Source organism: Amblyraja radiata, chromosome 15 (assembly GCF_010909765.2).
Source record: "Amblyraja radiata isolate CabotCenter1 chromosome 15, sAmbRad1.1.pri, whole genome shotgun sequence".
Taxonomy (NCBI): Eukaryota; Metazoa; Chordata; class Chondrichthyes; order Rajiformes; family Rajidae; genus Amblyraja; species Amblyraja radiata.
In genome coordinates, this window is record NC_045970.1 from 6091591 (window position 1) to 6116428 (window position 24838).

Below are 24838 nucleotides of genomic sequence, written 5' to 3' on the forward strand. Positions count from 1 at the left end.
ATGGCGTGGATACTTTGAAAAGCGCCCTTTATGTGGGGACTATTTGCACACTTTGGGAATGCAAGCAAAGAATTTCACTGTTACTTGTCACATGTGACAATAAAGTATTCATGCATTCATTATGATTAATAGGTGAATGCCCTGGACAGTCTTGGTCAGACACCTTTACACAGGGCTGCTCGCTGTGGCCATCATCACACATGTCGCTTTTTGCTGGCTTCTGGATCTGATTCGTTAATAATATCTCTTCACGGTTTCACTGCATCACAGATGGGTAATGAAAGTGTGCAGCAGATTTTACAAGGTAGAAACATTTAGTTCATGGGTTCTGTTCTGTGTTCCAATCTTTCAATGCCATTGCCTGTCTGTTTTGTCAAATATCCTGATAGTTGGTTCCCTGCCTTCAGAAAAAGGGACTCCCTTATCTGGAGTTGTTCGTGGCAATCTGATTAATGTCAGCAGTATTATCTTTATTTTTATGTATTAGGGATGGGTGGTGGGAGCAACGTAGACAAGATCAGTGGCAAGACCAAAAACTTCATCTGTCCAAATACTTCTTCTATACCTATTTCCCACCAATCACAATTTCCTCCCTTAACACAGAAAAACTTGCTCATGCTTCAGTCATTCAGCCCCATTATCTTGAAGAGACTTTATGATCCTCCTGATTTGCGACGTCCCTCTGCCTTCCCCTCTGAAAATTACCAAATCCTTATCCAGAGTTCCTGCACTTCCGAATGTTCAGAGCTCCCTTTACCAACCTCACAGGCTAAACCCGACATTATTTTTATGTCATCTGTAACTTTCCGCTTTGTTCACTCAGATGTGAACAGCTAACTCGCTACCCATCATCATTCCCTTTCCCCAGCCCAGCATCATCACTGCTACCAATTATTATTTTTATCTGCCTCCACATGTTTCATAATACGGATTGTTCAATAGTACAGAGTTGAAGCAAAGCCAATGGGCAGTGTTGTTTTGAACCGAGCCTGTGCTTATTTTTAGAAATGTTTTATACCATTTTGTCCCTTCTTCCCAAATAGGTGCCATGGTTGGAAATTGTGCTTCTGACAGACAGCTATTGGAAGCATCCAAAAGTGGGGACTTGGATGTTGTCAAGGTAATTTTTGTTTCGCCCCCAGTAATTCAACCCTTTTTGTTGTTGCTAGCACAATAAAAGTTTTGAACCTGTGAAACCTAGCTATTAGGTCACATATGAATCTCATTTTGATGCTTTAAATGTTATTAAAATCAACGAGGAGGAAAAAACTCCCAGGTCATGGTCGTACAGCATGGAAATAGTCCCTTCAGCCCAAATTGCCCATGCTGATCAAGATTCCCCATCTACAGTGGTCCCATCTGCCTGCATTTGGCCCATATCCCTCTGAACCTTTCCTATCCATGTTCCTGTCCAAATGTCATTTAAATGTTGTTATAGTATCTGCCTCCTCTTCTTCCTCTTCTTTCAACTCATTTCATGTATCCATTTCCTGTGTGGAAAAAGATTCCCCATTGGTTCCTACTAAATCGTTCCCCTTATACCTTCTTCTTCTTGCGTATGGCGTGCACAGCCTAAAGTTGCAGGACAACTTGTTCTATTTGATCTTACTTGATTGTGCACGCCAGGTTGATTGCATTCGTCTAAACAGGGCGGACCACGTGAAGGTTGTAATCTCCCACCCCCCCTTATACCTAAAACCTATGATCTCTGATTCTTGATTCGGGGTAGATGCACACATTATTTTACTCTATTCCCCTCATGATCTTGTAGACCTCTTAGATCACCCTACATCCTCCTGCGCTCCAAGGAATGTAGTCCTAACCTGCCCAACCTCTGCCTGTAACTCAGGCCATAAAGTCCTGACAACATTCTCATAAAACATCTGAAGGAGGGATCTCAACCCGAAACGTCACCTATTCCTTTTCTCCAGAGATGTTGTCTGACCCGCTGAGTTACTCCAGCTATTTGTGTCAACCTTTGGTTTAAACCAGCATCTGCAGTTCCTTCCTACACATCTCGCTGCATTCTTTCCAGCTTAACAACTTCTTGTCTGTAGCAGGATGACCAAAACTGAACACAATATCCTAAAAGTGGCATCGCCAATGTATTGTACAATTGTAAAATAACATCCTAACTTCCATAGTTAAGGGGTGAAGATGTTATGTTTAGGATAATGTAGTTTGTTGTTAAAAAAGATGTTGAGGTTATTGTCCATACGTATCGGGGTTCAATCTAAATCTTTCAATGTCATCCCCAGAGCAAAGAGTGGGAAGATGCATGGCAGATGCAGTATAATGTGGATAAATGTGAGGTTATCCACTTTGGTGGCAAGAACAAGAAGGCAGATTATTATCTGAATTAGATTAGGAGAAGGGGAGGTGCAACGGGACCTGGGTGTGCTTGCGCGTCAGTCACTGAATGTAAGCATGCAGGTCCAGCAGACAGTGAAGAAAACTAATCTTCATATGAAGTAAGACTGGATGGACTCGGCTTGTACTTGCTAGAATTTAGAAGATTTAGGGGGGATTTTATAGAAACTTACAAAATTCTTAAGGGGTTGGGCAGGCTAGATGCAGGAAGATTGTTCCCGATGTTGGGGAAGTCCAGAACAAGGGGTCATAGTTTAAGGATAAAGGGGAATTATTTTAGGACTGAGATGAGAAAAACATTTTTTACACAGAGAGTGGTGAATCTCTGGAATTCTCTGCCACAGAATGTAGTTGAGGCCAGTTAATTGGCTATATTTAAGAGGGAGTTAGATGTGGCCCTTGTGGCTAAAGGGATCAGGGGGTATGGAGAGAAAGCAGGTACAGGATACTGAGTTGGATGATCAGCCATGATCATATTGAATGGCGGTGCAGGCTCGAAGGGCCGAATGGACTACTATTGCACCTATTTTCTATGTTTCTAATGGCATGTTGGCCTTCATAGCGAAAGGATTTGAGTTTAGGAGCAAGGAGGTCCTGCTGCAGTTGTACAGGGCCCTGTTGAGACTGCACCTGAAATATTGTGTGCAATTGTGGTCTCCTAATATGAGGAAGAACATTATTACTATTGAGGGAGTGCAGCATAGGTTCACCAGGTTAATTTCCGGGATGGTGGGACTCACATATGATGAAACAATGGGTCGACTGGGCTTGTATACGCTGAAATTTAGAAGGATGAGAAGGGATCTTATAGAAACATATAACATTCCTAAAGGATTGGGAAGGCTACATGCAGGAAAATTGTTCCTGATGTTAGGGGAGTCCAGAACCAGGGGTCACAGTTTAAGAATAAGGGGTAGGCCATTTAGGATTGAGATGAGGAAAAACTTCTTCACCCAGAGAGTTGTGAATCTGTGGAATTCTCTGCCACAGAAAGCAGTGGAGGCCAATTCACTGGATGTTTTCAAGAGAGAGTTAGATTTAACAGAATCAAGGGATATAGGGAGAAAGCAGGAACGGGGTACTGATTTTAGATGATCAGCCATATCGAATGGCTTACCCCTGCACCTATTTATCTATGTCTACGTTTCTATGAAAGTAGTCAAGTTGTTTGATAAATAGTTTAAACTTCATTGAGGTAATGTGGCAGTTCAGGAATGTTGATTATCTAATCAAAAATGTTTCAAAAACAAAGATTTTTTTCCCCCAAATGACGCAGCTGAAGTGCACACACAAAGTTGCAAGCAGGCAAAAGTCATAAAGCATGGAGGAAAAAAAGACCATTGAAGCAAATAATATTATATCAAATCAACTTGATTCATTTTCAGACGAGATTGAACAACAGTTTAGAAAGACTGTAGAGTGGGATTGAGATGTGTAAGCATAGCACAAGGTTCTTGGGATCAAATGCCCCTGGAAGTGTTCTTCCAATTGGTGTCGCAACTACATTTCCAGCTTCTAGGCTTTGTAGAGTGTTGGTTGCGGATTCTTGCCTTTGCACATTGTCCTTGGGGAACCAAAACTGTTTGCATGAATAAAGATACTTTTCATTTCAGAAAATATGCACTCATCAGAATGTAAACTGCAGAGATGTAGAAGGCCGCCAGTCTACCCCACTCCACTTTGCAGCTGGTTACAACCGTGTATCTATCGTGGAATATTTGTTAGAAAATGGTGCTGATGTTCATGCCAAAGACAAAGGGTAATATTTAATTTCTATGGCTCTCCATTTTATTGGAAATGGTTTCCTAAACAATCGACAATAAATGCATAATTTAATTAGTTTGTCATAAAAGTTGACAGAAAATTTATCAGTTGAAATGTGCAATTGTGATTGTAATTGCTCGAGGGACCAGCTTTAATATTTTTGTAATACCAAATCGTTTCTCCTTATATGTAAGAAGGAACTGCAGATCCTGGTTTAAACTGAAGATAGAAACAAAAAGCTGGAGTAGGACAGGCAGCATCTCTGGAAAGAAGGAATGGGTGACGTTTCGGGTCGAGACCCTTCTTCATACTGGTCCAGTCTGAATAAGGATTTCGACCCGAAATGTCATCCAATCCTTCTCTCCAGCGATGCTGCCTGTCCAATTTCTCCTCACACTTCTGTTAGTTAATCTAGCAGGATGTTTTGTTTGACTTCAAAAGGAGTGATCGATCATTTTCAATTTCTGCTACAAAGATTACATGTATCGGGGGGACACTCGGCTAGCTGTATTGTGAATTCACAATGTTCACAATTACCTTTTTGTTAAACTTTACTTGTTTGAAATTGCTCAATGTATTTGGACGTTTTGATGAGAATGATATTAATTCCTTAAAATTCTAGACCTCTGTTTCTCACTTCACTATTTTGTCCTTTTTATCTCTTTCAGAGGTTTGGTTCCATTGCACAATGCATGCTCGTATGGACATTATGAAGTGGCAGAGCTGCTGATTAAACATGGTGCAGTGGTTAACGTAGCTGATTTGTGGAAGTTTACCCCTTTACATGAAGCTGCTGCCAAGGGAAAATATGAAATTTGTAAACTTCTGTTAATAGTAAGTTAGTCTATTCAAATGGCTTGAATTTCCCTGTAGAAATATTACTTGAGACTTTATTAAATCTGGCAAGTTTTGTCATCTAAATAGTTAAATGTGGAAATCAGGACATATCTGTCTGAAATCTTCTTGGAACTGGGCTATGACGATATCTTGCTGAAATGTGGATTGAGATTAGTGACTGGCTGTTCTCAACTAAAAATACATTTACATTGAAGAGACATTCCTTCGGGTTTTATTTAGTATTGGAGATTTTAGGTTGGTTTCTTTATGTATTTTATCTTGCTTTTCACAGATTTGTATACAATTGAGTTACAAGTTGTGTCTAAGTAATAACTCTTTACTTGGTCACAAAATGATATTCAGCTGGTTGTCCAATTTGCACACATTCCCCTTTCAGGTTACTGTATTGTTTCAGATTTGAAAATTCCAATTCTCAGAGCAAAACTCATAAGGCAGGATCTTGCAAAGGTTGACAGCAGTTCTTGGCCAAATTGCAGGCATTTGGTCATCCATGAGTATTAGACAGATGCAGACTTGCGCAGGAGTGTGGAAATCTCTATATCCAGCAGTGATTTCCTGACTGCACTCTGACATTGGATTGCATGCCAGTCCACTAATTTGAAAGAAAAAGAAATAGCTGTAAGAGAGCAGGATCAGCATGTGGTAACCTTCAGTTTTTGAACAGATACTGTAATGATCCTGTGGGGTTTTGTTTTTAACATGTTGAACAGTAATTTGATTTGATTATTTTACCTGGGGCATGGTTTTGCCAGCTGTCAATTTATACTTGGGCCTTTTTGTAGCAGGGCTTGTTCTTCCCCATCATATGACGTTCAGTCCGATCATTTAGCATCAGGGCCACACCCGACAACAAGTTGACATCTGAGAACAGCAAAAGTTAAGCTCGTGATTGAGTGAAAGGGAAGATGAGTGTTGACATTTTGTTGCTGTCAGCATGACACCAAAGGCATGTTTGTTCGTGGTTCTGTACATAAACTTGAAATTCAACTGCATTGTTCAAAAACAAAACTCAAGTAATTTTTAGTTGTACAGCACAGAAAGTAGTCCTTTTGCTTCCACATCTATGCTGATTGACACTAACTCCATTTGCCTGCAGTAGGTCTGTATTCTTCCAGGACTTACCCATTTACTTACCTATATAAATGTCTCATAAATATAGTGATTCCTCAGGCAGTGGGACCAGACTTTTAACATCTCATTCAAAATGTAGTAACCCTAAAGTGCCTGCCCCACGGCGGGGACCTCATTTGCGAGTTTAGAAGAGTTTGCGCTCGACTCAAACTCGCAGCATGGTTTACACGTGGTCTTAGGAGGTCACTGTAACTCTCCTTCATGCTCGAGGGAAGTTCCCGCATACTTGCAGCCTCAGTTTGGTCAAGGAAAAATTTTCAGCATGCTGAAAAATTTTCCGCGAGTAAAAATTGGTCGGCATGGTACTTTTGAACTCGTAGTGCAGTGGAGTGGTGTCGCTATGTAGTTATAGGCAGTCGAGGTAGCCATAGGCATCTCCTTTGCTGACCTGGCATTTTAATTGGCTCATTGGAGTTTTCAGAACCAAGGAAAACCGACCGGTAATGTTAAATGCCTGCTAAGCTTTAATAAAATTTGTCTGGCTTTTTAAATGTGTCTTCACTCCTTCTTTTCCCCCTCCCCCTTTTCTCCACCTTTTCTCCCCCTCTCTCCCCCGCGCTCTCTAAAGGACTTACTGTACACTATGCCAGTCGCCTTTTCCCTTCCTGTTCATCGCGGGTGTGAATTTCAGGCAGCGCTCCCCAGCTTCCCTGGCCCCCCACCTTTGCGATGTGTTTGTGCGTGTGTGCGGTCAGTCGATCCAGCTCACGGTTTCATCGCTGACGGTCGATCCAGCTCGAGGTTTTTCAGGCGAGTGCCCTCGAGCTTGAAGGTCGAAGACAGTTGTTGAAAAGTCGCGTTACTGGGACAGGCCCTTAACCCTTTTTTGGGGATTTCATTGTAGTAGTGCTATGTGGTGAGAAAATCAATGAGGAAACAAAAAAGCAAATTAAAATAGTGTGATTTGTGTGAGTCATAGAGTGATACAGTGTGGAAACAGGCCCAACTTGCCCACGCTGACCAACATGTCCCAGCTACATTAGTCCCACCTGCCCATGTTTGGTCCATATTCCTTCAAACCAATCCTATCCATGTACCTGTCTAACTGTTTCTTAAACGTCCCTGCCTCAATTACCTCATCTGGCAGCTTATTCCATACACCCACCATCCTTTGTGTGAAAATGTTACCCCTCAGGTTCCTATTAAATCTATTCCCATTCCCCTTAAATCTATGTCCTCTGATCCTCGATTCACCTACTTTGGGCAAGAGTCTCTGTGCATCTACTCGATCTATTCCTCGCATGATTTTATACACCTCTATAAGATCACCCCTCATCCCCCTGCACTCCAAGGAGTCCTAGCCTACTCAACCTCTCCCTATAGCTCAGACCATCTAGTCCTGGGGTCCAACTGATAGTTGTATATTTATGCAAATGAAGTGAATAATATTGGCAAATGTATTCATTATTTATTCAAACTAAATTCTAGCATGGCGCTGATCCAACCAAGAAGAACCGGGATGGAAATACAGCATTAGATCTAATAAAGGATGGAGACATTGACATACAAGACCTCCTGAGTGGCGATGCTGCCTTACTTGATGCTGCAAAGAAGGGGTGCATGGCCAGGGTGAAGAAATTATGCATAATAGAGAATGTTAACTGCAGAGATACCCAGGGAAGACATTCAACACCCTTGCATTTAGCAGGTCTGATTTTGTTAAATCTATATTTTATTTTGTGCATATAGTATATTGCATGTATTTTTAACTGTCTTGAACTCGGAATATGCGAAATATCTGGGTATTTAAATTTGAAGAACAATGCACATTAGACTTTTTTCCTTTAAAGTTACTTTTAAGCTTCTCATTGTCACCACATTGATCCTGTTAGATTTTTTAATACAGAATTGAGATGCTAGGTAATCTATTTTAGAAGACCTGACAAAAGTTTTGAAAATTAAGCCATCAGTTTTTGATATTTTTAGTCAATAATTTCTACTAAGATCACCTTCTGGCAATGGTCTATACTTTGGCCATTTAAAGAGAAATCAAGAACAAACCAGGATGGAGTCTCAAATCGAATTAAGTGTAATATAAATCATTGATAAATCCAGTGAGAAATGTATTGGAAAAAAAACCAGATTCATGAGGCAGGGAATATGGAGCTCGATGCACTCGGGAGTGGTTAAGTCCATAACAAAGGTACACCTCTACAATAGGCAATAAGTGCAGGAGTAGGCTATTTGGCCCTTCGAGCCAGCACCGCCATTCATGTGATCATGGCTGATCATCCCCAATCAATAACCCGTGCCTGCCTTCTCCCCATATCCCTTGATTCCACTAGCCCCTAGAGCTCTATCTAACTCTCTTAAATCCATCCAGTGATTTGGCCTCCACTGCCCTCTGTGGCAGGGAATTCCATAAATTCACAATTCTCTGGGTGAAAAAGTTTTTTCTCATCTCAGTCTTAAATGGCCTCCCCTTTATTCTAAGACTGTGGCTTCTGGTTCTGGACTCGCCCAACATAGGGAACGTTTTTCCTGCATCTAGCTTGTCCAGTCCTTTTATAATTTTATATGTTTCTATAGGATCCCCCTCATCCTTCTAAACTCCAGTGAATACAAGCCTAGTCTTTTCAATCTTTCCTCATATGACAGTCCTGCCATCCCAGGGATCAATCTTGTGAACCTACGCTGCACTGTCTCAATCACAAGGATGTCCTTCCTCAAATTAGGAGACCAAAACTGTACACAATACTCCAGATGCGGGCTTACCAGAACCCTATACAACTGCTGAAGAACCTCTTTACTCCTATGCTGAAATCTTCTTGTGATGAAGGCCAACATTCCATTGGCTTTCTTCACTGCATGCTGTGCCTGCACGGCAACTTTCAGTGACTGGAGTACAAGGACACCCAGGTACTGCTGTATCTCCCCCTTACCTTACCAAACCCCTGATGGCTTTGCAGAAGTTGTAAACCATTTGATAACTTGGGATAATTTGACTTGAACACCGAAGGCTTGGACTTCACCTGGGAAAGGATGCATATTTTCCGGTTGGGGAACACTTGTATTGTCTTTGGCATGCACTCCTCTACACATTAACAATGGCAGTGGCATACTCAATTAGATCAGCTGCAGTGTCCTTGAATATGATGCAGTTCACCGACTCAAAGCAGTCACGAAAGATCTCATCTATTTCCTCAGACCAGCACTGTACAACTTTCTGTACTGGATCCTCCTGCTTGAGTTTCTGTTTATAAGCAAGAAATTAGAAGCACAGCCAGATAGTCACATTTTCCAAAATGCGGCCAGAGGATGGAGTGGTAAGCATCTTTTGATGGTTGTGTAACAATGGTCAAGGGAGCTTGGGCCTCCGGTCGAATAGTAAACGTGTTTAAAGTATTGTAGTACACTCTTGAGGTTGGCTGGGTTAAAGTTCCTGACTATTGGGAACAAGGCCTTGGCTTCATTTCAAGGCTCTTGTAGCAGTGTTGTACAGTTATCCATTTATGAGCAATTTTAAGTGCCTAACCCAAGCATAGGAATCTGTTAACTTTAACATATCAGGAGGAAACTGATTATCCATTTAAGCGAATATTGTTCTGCCTCGATGCTCGACTCATGATGGCAACTCCTGAAGCTGTTAATAATCAAGGTTGAAATATGGCCAAAGTTCAAAACCCCACAATTTTCTCTAACTTATTTACCACTGTAATCACATCTTGAAGTTCTGGCAACAGTTGAATATTCAACTTTACATCTTAATCTTCCAAATTTAAATTGTTTTTAATCATTCCCAGGCATCTACTTATCGGTTATGAAATGGAATCAAAGCAGAATTTTAACCATGGACAATTTACAGAATACATAATAGCAGTGAGAAACATGCTGCATTTTTTTCCATCCATTGAAGTAAATAATTTTGAACTGCACAAGTCTAGTCTACAAGTGTTGAGGTTCCCATGTTCAGTGGATTGTCTACACATAGATTGGAGATTTATACATTGTACAAATTGAAGTAATAATTTTCTATTTAATAATTGTACAAAGCAGTTAACCATTGACTGCAAGATTTTATCTTTTACTTCAATGCCATGTTTGTACTGTGAGCTTCAGAATGTGTCTGTGCCCTAGTAATATTACCTATTCTGTTTGTTTCCAAATATATTTACCTTTAGTTGACAACCATATCTTCAGCAGCTAAGATCCTAAGTGCTTGTAATCCCTCTAAATCTTTCTGTCTCCTTCTTCAAGTTTCTCCTTGGACACCACTTTATGATCAAGCTTTAGTCACTGACTCCAATATTCCCTGATGTTTAATAATTCCCTAAAATATCTTCAGATATTGTGCTCCGTTCAGGGTGCTGAGTAAATAGGATTGCCATTGTAGTTGGAATGTGCAGGCAGCTCCACATACAACAGTGGTATATTCAAATGAGCCAAGCACAAACTGCTGGGGGAACTGAGCAGGTCAGGCAGCATCTGTGGAAGGAATGGACAGATGACGTTTTAATCAGGCCCCCACTTCAGACTGAAGTATCCTGACCCTAAATCTCATCTGTCCATTCCCTCCACATATACAGCCTGACGCACTGAGATCCTGCAGAAGGGTTCCAACCCGAAACGTCACCTATCATGTTTTCCGGGGATGTTGCCTAACCCGCTGAACTATTCCTGCACTTTGTCCTTCCCTGCAGCAGGATTGCTCAAGATTCCAGTATCTGCAGCTTCTTGTGTCTCTATATTCTAATGAACTAGCCTAGACCAGAGGGCTCTTACTGCCATTTGTCATTTTTGACCTCGCAAAATTAAAGTTTAAGACTATTTTCTGGAATGGGCCAATGGTAAATTCTGTCAACTTTTGTATCGAAATGAATGTATGGTATGTTATTTTAACACCTCCCCCCCCCCACTCGACCCTGAAGATCCAAGTTTTGTGCATAATCCTATATTCAGTTTAAAAATTGATTGTACCAATCAACACTGAGGAATATTTGAAAACATGTCTATAATTTTGTTTGAAGCTGTTCAACTTGCTATTTCAAATACCAGTATTTGGCAGTGTGGTGACTTTATCTTTTGGTTATAACTTGTGATTATGTTTTAACAGCTGGTTATAACAATTTAGAAGTTGCAGAATATCTGCTGCAGCATGGTGCAGCTGTGAATGCTCAGGATAAAGGTGGATTGATACCTTTACATAATGCTGCTTCATATGGGGTAAGATGGAATATAGTGCTGTATAAATCCATTTGCGCTTTTGATAACAGGAAATGTTTCTGTCAATTGCTTCTGAAGGAGCTAAATATATCTACTGTTGTAGATATAATGTTACTTCAAGATAGATGGTCAGCATCTCCCTCCCTTTCTGATTTTTATCTATATTATTTTGATTAAGCTTCTCTAAACATGGTTAAGAATTGTGATTTGTTAACTCCATTGGTGCTCTCTGGATTCTAATGTATATCCTGACACAAGATCATCATGTATTTATCTGTCCTTTATTTATTTATTGGGACTACCTTATTTTCTAGGATGGTTTATGGGCAAGAAACCTAACTAAAACAAACTCATTACTATGTTTGCAGGTGACAGTAAAATTGATAGAGTGGTGATAACTAAGATTGTTGTCTTAGTATATGTCTATGGATCAACTGGAAAGTTAGTGGTGACAGGTGCAATTTTATCACAAGTGTGAGCTAATGCACTTTGGAAAGACATTTCTGGTAGGCAGGGATATGTTGACAGATTCCAGATATCAACTGTCTGACAATGGACCAAAATTCAAGTTTTAAACAGTTGCCTAGCCAGAGCTTTATGGGGAAATTGGTGTTTCCCATTGGACTCTGTATGGAATCCACTAGAGCAGTCAGGGAAAATGATGTCATGGTCCACTTAAGCACCAATTATTAACTTTGGCAAAACATAATTGTGTCCATTGGAAATGTTGGTGGCTGGCAGATGAGCTGCTCCAATAATTCTTAAAGAGATATTCAGTTGAACAAACCTATCATTGAAATCGCATGGGGCTAAAGGCGAGCTTAGATCGCGTGGCACGCCCAAGGAGAGCTCGCCGACTGGATAGAAAATTGGCTTCATGCAAGGAAGCAGAGGATGGAAGGTTGTTTTGCGAAGTGGATGTCTGTGCCTCAGGGTTCACTGTAGGGCCCATCACTGATTGTGATCAATATTAATGATTTGGACGTACAAGAAATGATTAGTAAGTTTGCAGATTACACTAAAGTGGGTGGTATTATAGATTGCAATGATGGTTGTTAAAGATTAGAGCAGGATCTTGTTCGGTTGGGCAGGTAGGCTGAGGATCCATTTGCCTGCCAGTGATAATATCTTCCAAATGCAGTACTTGTTACAGCTCAGTAATTTACGTGTGTATTTTTGTTCCAGCATGTGGATGTTGCAGCATTATTGATAAGATATAATGCATGTGTAAATGCAACAGACAAATGGGCTTTCACTCCCCTTCATGAAGCAGCCCAGAAAGGGAGGACACAATTATGCACCCTATTGCTCGCTCATGGAGCTGACCCCACTATGAGAAACCAGGAAGGACAAACTCCATTAGATCTCATCACTGTAGGTATTCTACTGAAATAAAATGACCCAATCTGATCCATTTTAGAATTGTGACATTTGTTAACTTTAAAATTGACATTAATTTTTTTTAAGTAATTTGCATTATAACTTTTTGCACTTTAAATCAGATTATGTACATTCTTGCATTTTAATGGAAGACTGAAACTTTGTGAATGTGTTAATACAAGAATGGATTGCAAGATTTCTTTTACCCAACCTTAATTATGTAACATGTTTCTGGGGAAGAGACAAAAGATTTATTATACACAACTTTATCAATAGTTTACTAGTATTAAACTGATTTATAATACAGGTTGAATACCGATTTTGTGGCATCCTCTGTTCCAAAGCCTTTTTGGATTATCTGTTTTTCTGGACCACCAGACGTCAAGTGATAGTTAAATGACAATACACCCCTGGCCCATTAATGACACCCCTCCCGTTTTTCTAAAGCACTATAGAGTGCCAGAAACGTAAATACAACAAATATAAAATGTAAACTGAATGTGAATGGAATTACCTGCCGACCCATCCCTGGCTCCCAGCGTCTCCCCAGCCATTTAGAGCCCCGGCTTCTGACCCCACCACCGACGCACAAGATGCACCAGCAAGCTTTTCTTCACCCACCACATGGTCCGGTGACACGGATGTTGTTGCGGCTCAAATTGTAACCCCTGGGGACAATGCTTTCTTCAGGTTGCCGTCTCCTCATTCCCCCACCGCCTCCATCTCTCACGGAGTCACGGACTTGATTATAATCAAGTATAGTCCTTCTGCTGACTGGACAGCATGCAACAAGAAGCTTTTCACTGTACCTCAGTACACGTGACGATAAACAAAGCTCTCCACCATAGAAGCGACAGCGGGTGAGAGGGGAGGGAGCCTCACGGTGACCGAGTGCATTCTGTCAGTGAAGAAAGCACTGTTCCCAGGGGCTACAAGGTGAGCTGTAATAACAGCCGTGTCACCGGTGAAGCAGGGTTCGCTGGTGCAGATCAGCAGCATCAACGCTTAGTTTTAAAGTGAAACAACACAAAGTGCTGGAGTAACTCAGCTGACTAAATCGGCCTGAGGAAGGGTCCCAATGTCACCTATCCATGTTCTCCAGAGATGCTGACCTGCTGAATTACTCTAGCACTTTGTGTCCTTTCAGTGGGTGAAGAAGGGCTTGCTGGTGCCTTGTGAGTCGGGAGAGGGGTTCGAAGCAGGTGTTCTAAATGGCTGGGGAGACGGGAGAGGGACATGACCAGATAGAGCGCTTGCCACTCGCAAAGCCATTTGTGGCTGCTCACGGAATTTCCACTAAACTGGTAATTTTGTCCAGATTATAGGGGTGGGTGGATCATCAGTTGCTGGAAAATCAGTGTTCAACCTGTAGTCATTGTTTTCTCTTGAGCAAATATTTTAAAAGCAGTTGCTGGTGTAACTTTTAAACAAGAAAGAAACTTTAATTTAAAAAAAAAGGATATCTTAATTTGTTGTAACAAAATATTGATAGAAATATGGTCAATTCCTGAAGGATATTTTCTGGATGTCAAAATAGTTATCTTCTGTGCTTATGTTTACAATAGTGACTGTCAGGTCAATAAGGTGTACTGTGTCTTTTAATAAAATTAAAACCTGAAATTTTCATTTTGGGAAAGTTTGTATTTTAATTGAATAATGTTCTGAGGAAATATTTAAAAAAAATGCAAATAACAATCTTCTTATACAGGCAGACGATGTCCGAGCTTTGCTGATGGCTGCAATGCCTCCTTCTGTATTGCCATCTTGCCACAAGCCCCATGCTATTATCAATGCTTCACAAGCAGCAGGACAAACAGCCGCGTCTCTGCCTTCTATTCCATCAAATACAGGAAATCCATCTGCTGCATGTAATCTAGACAATCTATCAAGTGGCTTCTGTGAGCTGACTTCCAGTGGTAGCATGTGTGGTGCAGAAGAAATCAGTAACTTAGAGAAAAAAGAAAGTAAGGGATTTTTTATTGTTAATGAGCTGTGTTAATAATGAATAAATCCTTGTGACACCCTGGTTATTTTGCCGAGGAACAGGTGCATAAGTAACGGTAAAAGCTTCTTTAAACTGACAGTTGTGTGCAGGCAATATCCCTAGCTTGTCTTATCTAAAACATAAATACATCTTTTAATTTCCTCTAACCCTATCCAGATTTTAAAACAATTGTTTAACAATCTATGATTTTAAAACACTTTTGAGCAGTTTGCTTGCAGTATAGATTATTTATTAACGAGTTTTGTAAAATAAATTACCATATCTGGCCTGAAAATATTTTTGGAACTGGTTGAAATGCAAAATGATAGGCATCTTTTGAAAGGAAAATCACAAATTTAAACAATACGGAACCTCAGTTATTCAGTTAAAACAAAATAAATGTATTCAATTTTTCCATCAAAATGGTTCTCTCCTGGATCTAGAAATTTAACTCTTAAACTACACATCTTTATATTTGAGTAAAGGTCGTGTCAATTGAAAATGAGCAAATACTTTGTAATGGAGATGTAAGAAATTATATGCTTTAAATACAAATTGACTGTCCAAAGATGACAACACATATAATGTCTTTGAAGATATGAATTCAATAGTTTACTCATTATTGGGTGGTTTTTTTTCCATTAAAGTTCCTGGAATACACATGACTATTAATCAGTTTTTGAGGAATTTGGGACTGGAACATCTGTGTGATATTTTTGAAAAAGAACAGGTATGTTTACAGATTTGTGTATGTTCTCAGTAATTGCTTCATTGTTTGTTGTTGAAGACCTAGTAATCGTCTTTATCTGAATCTAATGCCAAACTGGCATTTTTGTGTGTCTTCCTTGAGAATATAGGTATGTTAAATAAGTGCGGGAGGATTAGGGGTGTACAGATCAACCATAAAGTTTAAGAAGTATAGGGCTGTGACCAGTGGAGTTCTGCAGGGATCTGTGCAGGGACCTCTGCTGTTTGTAATATGTATAAATGACTTGGACTTGTAGATGAGTAAATTTGCTGACTGAACCACCAAAATTGGAAGGGGCTGCAGATAGTGAGGAATGCTGTAAGAAGATACAGCGAGATATAGACAAGTTGCAGAAATGAGCAGAGAAATGGCAGATGCCGTTTAATCCAAATAAGGATTAGGTGATGCATTTTCGGAAGTTGAATTTAAGGAGAGAGTATACAGTTAATAGCTAGACCATTAATAGCATTGATGTTCGGAGTGATCTGTCAGTCCAAGTTCATAACTTGCTGAAGGTAGCAGCACGTAGTTTAGTTTAGCTTTGTTTATAGTCACGTGTACTGAGGTACAGTGAAAAGCTTCTTGTTGCGTGCTGTCCAGTCAGCGGAAGGACTATACATGATTACAATCAAGCCACCCGTAGTCATTTATAGTTTGCATGGTGTCTCACTCTGGCATTGGAGGAGGCTGAGGGCAGGTAGGTTGGCATGGGAAGCGGAGATACATTGTTAGCAACTGGGAGCTCCAGTTTGTTTGGCAAGTTTAGTCTACACTTGCTTTCACCCATATAGAGTAGCTCATATCGGGAGAACCTATTACATTTTGATGATCTTCTATCCAGGAAAAATGAAATCTTCAACTTATTTGCAGTGTTAGATTTGCACATTCCAATCAGTTTGATATTCTTCATTGCATTTAGTTGATTTAGGATCATACTACTTTAATAGCTTTGCCTTTTAATACTGTTTGTGGATAACTGATTTCAAAATCTTCTCCAGATCACACTGGATGTATTGGTTGAAATGGGTCATAAAGAACTAAAGGAAATTGGAATAAATGCTTACGGACATCGCCATAAAATCATCAAAGGTGTTGAACGTCTTTTAGCCGTACAGCAAGGTGAAGCATTTGCTTGTATTCCATCTATTAGTACTTGGTCATTAATAATGTCCAAAGAAGTCTCTTAGTTAATACTTTAGTACTTCAGAATGACAATTGTTTGTAGAACTAAAGTTGCATTGCTTTGTGCTGCATTTTTGCAACAAATGCTAAATAAGATAATGGGAAATCAGAAACTTGCTCTAAGCTTTTACAAGGTCTGTTATTTTTCTTTGTCCATGACTGATTTATTACATAGAAACAGAAAATAGGTGCAGGAGCCGGCCATTCGACCCTTCGAGCCAGCACCACCATTCAATATGATCATGGCTGATCATCCAAAATCTAGTACCCCATTCTGGCTTTTTCCCCCATATCCTTTGATTCCCTTAGCCTAAGAGCTAAATCTAACTCTCTCTTGAAAACATCCAGTGAATTGGCCTCCACTGCCTTCTGTGGCAGAGAATTCTACAGATTCATACTTCTCTAGGTGAAAATGTTTTTCCTCATCTCAGCCTAAATGGCCACCTCATATTCTTAAACTGACCCCTGGTTCTGGACTCCCCAACATCGGGAACATTTTTTCTACATCTCTCCTGTCCAATCCTCAAAGAATTTTATGTTTCTATAAGATCCCCTCTCAGCCTTCTAAATTCCAGCGATTACAATTTAGAAGGATATGTCTAGGAAGGAACTGCAGGTGCTGGTTTAAACCGAAGATAGTCACAAAAAGCTGGAGTAACTTAGCGGGACAGGCAGCATCTCTGGAGAGAAGGAATGGGTGACGTTCAGGTCTGAAGAAGGGTCTTGACTTTATTGTGGAATCAAACCTTAATGGCATTTGATTCCTGCTTCAGTTCTTTGTAAATGTTCTTCTACACAGTCTGACACTTTGAAACCAGTTTGGGCGAGCCCCTGTTAAATATTATGCAGACCCAGCTCTCCTTCAGGCCCCACATATCATTCCTCTCCACTTTCTTCCCACTTCACCAGTTTTTGACCCTTGCCCAAATCTCAAGCCGTCTGATCACCCTGCCACAGTACCATTCATGTCTTAATCTGATCTCTTCCCACAAACCCACTCAGTAAGCTGCTGACATAATTCATCACCGTCGCCACCTTCACAATGCCCCGCAGTGGAGTAACTAGTTCTCATCCTGATACCTCAACCTCACAGCCACACCCTGTCTTGTGCTATTTCCCTTGGAGCACCCAAAAGAAGGGTTTCCTTGTGCATCAGCCCTTATTAGCTGGTGATTTCTCCAGTGCCAATTTTGGATATCTTTCAATTTCTAAGCAGTGCCCTTGTCCTTTGTTTAGGCTTTGCAGGCTTGCCATTTGCTACAATCATGTTTAAGTATGATGATTCGCACTGCTAATGTGCAAATAAACTGAAATGATTCAATACTTTGGACTAAGTGTGATAACTGCAACAAAGTACAAAAAAATAAGATAGTTTGAGTTGAGTAATACTAAGTTAAGAATGGACTGTAATGCTAAAAGAAATACGATTTGGAGACAGTACATAAAGCGATAAAAGTAATTGATTCATTTTCTTTAAAATGTAGGCATCAACCCATATCTAACTTTAAACAATTCCAACAGTGGTACAATTCTGATTGATTTGTTACCGGTGGATATGGAGTTCCAATCTGTGGAGGAAGAGGTGCCAATTTTACTTTATGTGGTACTTAAAATATGCAGTATACTTAATCTGCAATGCCTTTCTCTGGTAATTTAATAATTTATGAACATGTTATAGATGCAAAGTACCGTGAGAGAACATCGGGATGGCGGCCATTCCGGAGGAGTCTTCAATAAATACAATTTCTTGAAGGTCTGCTTTATCAATTTTGATTTTCTCTCAGTATTATGTGTTATTTATTGAAAGAAGTAACTCAACAAAAAATGATTTCAGATTCAAAGGGTGTGCAATAAAAGACTTTGGGAGAGATATACACATCGAAGAAAAGAAGTATCTGAAGAAAATCACAGCCATTCAAATGAAAGAATGTTGTTTCATGGTAAGTAAGTTGTTACTGGAAGCCTGTATTGTTTTTCTTTACTGAGCAGTTCTTCCTCCTTGTAGTTTACTTCCGGAACACATCTACTTCTTACTAGTCCTTCTCCTCTATCTGAAAATCAACAGATATATTCTTAAATATGTGTCTTTTTACAATACAGCACACACAAATGTGACAAATGGGGTTATATTTCAAATTCCTTCAATAAAGTTGAAAACCCTTCATGACTAACATAGTATCAGCAACAAATATAAGAAAAGATAGCATATTGATGGCAAGTTTCTGAAAATGGCATCAGAATACACAAATACATTTTGTGTAACAGTTGTCGCGTGGAGTCCATCAGTGACCTGGTTGGCACAGTCAGTGCACGTATTTCTTATTCCTTTCTATGTTTATGAATATCACATGGAACAATAAAATTGCAAACACCGTTTCCACTTCATCCACATGATCATGTAGTAGAATACTGCATCCTTCTGAGTGTGACACCACAACGCGCGTTACACATCATACACACAAACGTACGTTGCAGCGGACACTCAAAGATTTGGTGTCCCAGAAAACAAACGTTACATTATTAACAATCCTGTTTAGTTCGCATTTTCACCAATGTCCGATCTAAACGGGATATTACCTTGTGGATTTGAGCTATATCGATGGCCGATGATTCATCAGATCATTTGATTTGAGCTGATTTTTTTTGTATGTAAAATGTCTCCGTAACGGTCGTTGCGGAGCTACCCGAAGTTGACACGAAGGAATGAGGTTAGCAAATTGGTCCATATGACAGGTAAACAAGAGACAGTGTGTTGCCAACTTGAAAATTGCCTCAGTTTCTTAGTTTTGATGACCGATTTATGTCAAAAATGTTTTTTTATTGATTTTAAAAAGTCGGAAAATATATCGTATACAGTCGTTGCGTTTTTGACACCACAATGTTTTTGATATATTAAATTGGAAAATAAGTAAAAATAATTAACTTGCCCAAAGATCACTACTACCATTGGATACTTCGTTGGGTGTTTGAAAAGCTTTAGAGGTTTGGAGACTCCGTGATTTAACTTACGGAGGTACCGCCCCCGATAACAGTCGTTGTGACAATGGACACCAAGAACAATGACCGTTACGGGATCATTACTGTACTGTATTAACTTTATGTTACTGTATTTTTCTCCTGGTATTGATGAAGATATTTCCCTAGATCATTATCAAAATGTATATGTATGAGGGGTCATATGAAGTTTATCTATGAATTAAATATTCATGACTAAATGTGGCAGAGTTTTTAATGTCACACTTTTGGTGGGAAAACGAAGAAAATTTGTCTTTTATGAAAAAGGTTTTTGACTTTCGGTCTTGAAGTTATCTAATTTATATCTGCTATTTATATGGTTTCACATGATAGGTAGATTTTTGTTAAGAACAGTGCATTGGTGTAAAAAAGTGAATATTAATCTTGTTCGTCAAAACTCTCCAGTATTGTAAAAAGACACTTATGGAAATATTTGAGACTGCCTCTCCGGATTTTATCTCCGCGATGTTGGCCTTGACTTTTGCAAGGAAATATTGGCAGATCCCAACATAGTTGTTGACATCTGTCCACTTAATGGTTTCTGTGCAAACCTTGGTGTTCCACAGTTGTGTTTACTTGGTTTTTCAACTGTGCCCCAATGTTAGAGGTTTGCATGGGAGCTTAAAATTGTGGCGAGTCTCCACTAATTTAGGGAATCCTTTCCACCAGGGTTGCCTCTGATGGAGGGACGGATTCTCTAATCATTCTAAGTAAGAGCAACAGGGTACGTGTGACTGCACTTTTGTGGTTCATAGTACTCGGAATCACGGGGAGATGCAGCATGGAATAGGCCCTTCAGCTGACTGTCCACACCATACATAAACTACTGATTTACATTAATTCTATATTAATTCCTTGTATTGCATTTAAATTTGTTTTTAGTTCTATTTAGTTCTTTTAGCTCATAGTAGACATATTTAAGAAATATTTTGACAGTTGGTTAAGACAGAGGTGTGAATTATCCATCTGCTGTTTGTTTTTGTTTTTTTGCCCCAAACTTGTCGAGGGGGCTAACTCTGGCCTTCCCACAGGATGGAATTTACTCTGACATTTGTTATGGATAATTTGTTCTCTTCCAACATTGCAAATCTCACTTTACCAATTGGTGCATGTGACAATAAATGTAAACTTGAAACTTGAAATCGGCTTTGAACTTATTGTTAACACACAAGTCAAGTTATTGACAATGAATATATATTTGTGTTTTTTTGTATTTAAATGATAACTGTTTCGATGGTTTCATTGGGCGTTGGAAGGCACCCATGAAGAGCTGATGCAGAATATAATATATGGAATTTATTTTCATTTCATGTATATTTTCCTCTCCAGGTTCTCCCTTTGTAAATGCCATTATTCACAAGGGTTTTGATGAAAGGCATGCTTACATTGGAGGGATGTTTGGAGCTGGTATTTATTTTGCTGAAAATTCATCCAAAAGTAACCAGTATGTGTATGGAATTGGTGGTGGCACAGGTTGTCCAACACATAAAGATAGGTCCTGTTACATTTGTCATAGGTAAGTTCTATTACATGTATGTTTCTTCATAACGGAAATGTTCTTATTGTGTTTAAATAGGCTTTTAATTAGTAATCTGACCTTTCATAGCTTTCATGCATAAATGTTTGAACAAGACATGATTTGTAACCAATACTTACAAATAAATGGTGTAAAATAAATGCCGCCAAGTCAGTTATACAAAATAGATGGTGCTATATCAGTAACACCCAAGGTGGTCATGCCTATTAGGGTAGAAATTGCATTTGGACAAGGGTATGTTGTGCAGCCATCTGCTTGTGGAGGGATTAGAAATAACTTGGCTGTTGATACTTTTGCAAAATAATTTTTCTAATGTCACGCTTTCTGAAATACAGCTTTTGAAATATTGTGCCTATCGCTTAAGCACTGAGAATCGTGAAGTGTGGTCTATGACTTAACTGGCCTCAGTATAAAAAATATTAACACTTTTAATTGGTTTAAGAGTCGTGAAGTTATTGATGTATTTTCTCTATTTCTGGCTGCTTTCTACTGGCAATTTAAATTTTCACTATTTCTCTTCAACAGGCAAATAGTGTTCTGTCGTGTTACGTTGGGCAAATCATTTTTGCAGTTCAGTGCAATGAAAATGGCTCATGCACCACCTGGTCACCATTCTGTCACTGGTCGCCCTAGTGTAAATGGATTAGCATTGGCAGAATATGTTATTTATAGAGGTGAACAGGTATATTAAAGAAATATTCCTTCACTGCAATTTTGCAACTGATACACAAATACTTTTTACAGTGTTAATTCAATAAATGTTTTATTTGAGAATAGGATTTAAAGAAGGGAAACACAGCTGATTCAAACATTCACCTACCACTAAGAAATGAAAATTAATCCTAATGTCACAACAAATACAACAATATCCCATTATCGTAACTATTTGGCACAGATCCCAAGTATGATACCACATTTTGTTTGTTTGCTTTTTGAACTTTGGGATTTTGTTAAATGTGCATCTATAAATGAAGCCAAAACTACTATACAGTTGACACCAAGGGAAAGTGGCTTCTGAAACTAATTCAGTCAAATTAGGATAGATTCCTCCAAACTGATGCATATTCCCTCCTTGCCAGAACAATTTTGCAAAATACTGTCTGAAGAAGGTTCTTGACCCAAAACGTCACCCATTCCTTCTATCCAGAGATGCTGCCTGTCTCACTGAGTTACTCCAGCATGTCTATCTTCAATGTAAACCAGCATCTGCAGTTCCTTCCTAGACAGTTTTTAACATGTTTTATTTTAATTACAAATTGATAACTTGCTTTACTGCACTTTGCAGAATGGTTTTATTTGAATTCTGGATCCTTTTGTTTATGTATCTATTAAATTTTGTAGAGTTTATTTAATGAGAGTTTCAAAACATTGAGAAAAATACTTTTAATAATAGTTAAAACTATGGGACACCTTATAACCATATAACCATATAACAATTACAGCACGGAAACAGGCCATCTCGGCCCTACAAGTCCGTGCCGAACAACTTTTTTCCCTTAGTCCCACCTGCCTGCACTCATACCATAACCCTCCATTCCCTTCTCATCCATATGCCTATCCAATTTATTTTTAAATGATAAAATCGAACCTGCCGCCACCACTTCCACTGGAAGCTCATTCCACACCGCTACCACTCTCTGAGTAAAGAAGTTCCCCCTCATGTTACCCCTAAACTTCTGTCCCTTAATTCTGTAGTCATGTCCTCTTGTTTGAATCTTCCCTATTCTCAAAGGGAGAAGCTTGATCACATCAACTCTGTCTATCCCTCTCATCATTTTAAAGACCTCTATCAAGTCCCCCCTTAACCTTCTGCGCTCCAGAGAATAAAGACCTAACTTATTCAACCTATCTCTGTAACTTAGTTGTTGAAACCCAGGCAACATTCTAGTAAATCTCCTCTGTACTCTCTATTTTGTTGACCTTTAAAACTTTTTTTCTCTTTCTTACCAGGCTTATCCAGAATATTTGATAACCTACCAAATTATGAAGCCAGAAAACTCAACTGATTGATAGACAAAATGGGGTTTGGTACATGTACAGTAAGCCACAAAATACGTCCGATGCACTCCAACTTGTGTATTTGTTTTCTATGTGTAAATGTTACATTTTTAAAACCAAAAAAACGCATTTTAATTGTGAAATCCGTGGCTTTGATACTGTACAAAATAACTTTATGGATTTACCTACCCATATTTTAGCACTTTAATAGAACCATTCCAAAATAATTTGTCTTTGCTCTTGGAGAAGTTGTGTAGTTATTTGAACAAAATTGTATTGTTGCATTTGATTGGTTTTGTACTTCACAGTGATCCATCCTGATATTCCATGAAGTCTATAAAAAATTACATATATCATCATCATCACATTTAATGTCGCCATGCGTTTTCATTGTAAAAACAATTGTAAATAAGAATGTTTTTTGTATTGCTTTGATATCTTATTTACACTGCTTGTATCACATGCATGTGCTGTTCTCGCAATGCAAGGACAGCCTATCTTTACGACCAGGTCTACTGAAGATCTCACCATGCCAGGAAGCATCAGAATAAAAAGTCCAAATACTATGCAAGGTTTGATCTAAGCAGTACATCATTAAGTTGGCTGCACTTATTCAAAATGGCATGCTGAAGTAAAGTCCCATGGTGGATTAATGTGTATGTACCATATATTTTTATGTTTGCATAAGCATGTAAAATCATCCTGTAGTCTTTGTGGTGCTTTTACAAGGATTTGTAACTTGCAATGCATTTTAAGTAATATTTCTAAGACTTTTATAGAATTATTGTATTGCAAGTGAAACCTATTCATAAAATATCTTCCATCTAATAAAGACTAAAATACATTACATTTCATTTCAATTATATGGTTCTATTATTGCAGCTATACAATGGTTCTTTAAAGCAAGACATACAAAACTTCTTTGCCAGCACTTGGTCTGCAGTCTTCTATGCCGTGGTAATTTAAGCACTAATCCAAATACTTCTTTAAATGTCAGGAATATTTGCTTCCACAATCTCACGCAGTGTCTGCCAGATTTTCCCTTGATTTTTTGAAGTCTGAGATTCTCCCCCTAATGGGCCTGTCCCACTTACGCGTCTTTTTCGGCAACTGCCGGCACCCGTCACAGGTCGTTGCCGGTCGCTGAAAATTTTCAACATGTTGAAAATCCAGCGCCGACTAGAAAGACTCTTTGGGCGACTGAGGAGACTACTCACGACCATACAGGCGACACCCTGGCGACATGTCGCGGGGTGAAGCCTGTATGGTCGTGAGTAGTCGCCCAAAGAGTCGTACCTTGTTCTGGTCGCCGCTGGATTTTCAACATGTTGAAAATTTTCGACGACCTGCAACGACCTATGACGTGTGCTGGCAATCGCTATAAAAGTCGAGTAAGTGGGACAAGCCCATTACTTACCTTAAAGCAATGCTTTCTGTTCTTGGACCTCTGTCCTGGGGCAACGTTTTTCACAATCCATTCTTACTTTTAATGTTAAAAGAATCTGAAAGCCATAGAGCACTGGATCTTAAGGACTAAATTTCCACAAGTTTTTCCCTTTATCCCTTTCTCTACTAAAGCCTCCTTGAATATATGTGTCTGATGTTCAAATCAGTTTTCCTATATTTCTATTGATGCCACAAACTTATATCCTCAGAATAAAAATGCTTTTTAATATTACTGGCCCCAACACAAGCTATATTCCTGAAT

General features: G+C 39.2%; 1 protein-coding gene across 3 annotated transcripts in view; it reads left to right on the plus strand.

The window, feature by feature from the left end:
• Nucleotides 1-23990, plus strand: part of tnks2 (tankyrase 2) — a 75282-nt gene extending 51292 nt beyond the window's left edge. For all 3 annotated transcript variants that reach the window (XM_033033572.1, XM_033033573.1, XM_033033574.1), the window contains 16 exons: nucleotides 133-304; nucleotides 1044-1120; nucleotides 3984-4129; nucleotides 4803-4968; nucleotides 7552-7771; nucleotides 11177-11286; nucleotides 12472-12660; nucleotides 14375-14630; nucleotides 15298-15380; nucleotides 16397-16517; nucleotides 18065-18162; nucleotides 18259-18333; nucleotides 18415-18520; nucleotides 20925-21111; nucleotides 21658-21814; nucleotides 23083-23990. In XM_033033572.1, coding sequence (XP_032889463.1) covers nucleotides 133-304; nucleotides 1044-1120; nucleotides 3984-4129; nucleotides 4803-4968; nucleotides 7552-7771; nucleotides 11177-11286; nucleotides 12472-12660; nucleotides 14375-14630; nucleotides 15298-15380; nucleotides 16397-16517; nucleotides 18065-18162; nucleotides 18259-18333; nucleotides 18415-18520; nucleotides 20925-21111; nucleotides 21658-21814; nucleotides 23083-23142 — 2223 coding nt within the window. In that variant the 3' untranslated portion in view covers nucleotides 23143-23990. The remainder of the gene's footprint in view (nucleotides 1-132; nucleotides 305-1043; nucleotides 1121-3983; nucleotides 4130-4802; nucleotides 4969-7551; nucleotides 7772-11176; nucleotides 11287-12471; nucleotides 12661-14374; nucleotides 14631-15297; nucleotides 15381-16396; nucleotides 16518-18064; nucleotides 18163-18258; nucleotides 18334-18414; nucleotides 18521-20924; nucleotides 21112-21657; nucleotides 21815-23082) is intronic.
• Nucleotides 23991-24838: the final 848 nt, after the last annotated feature.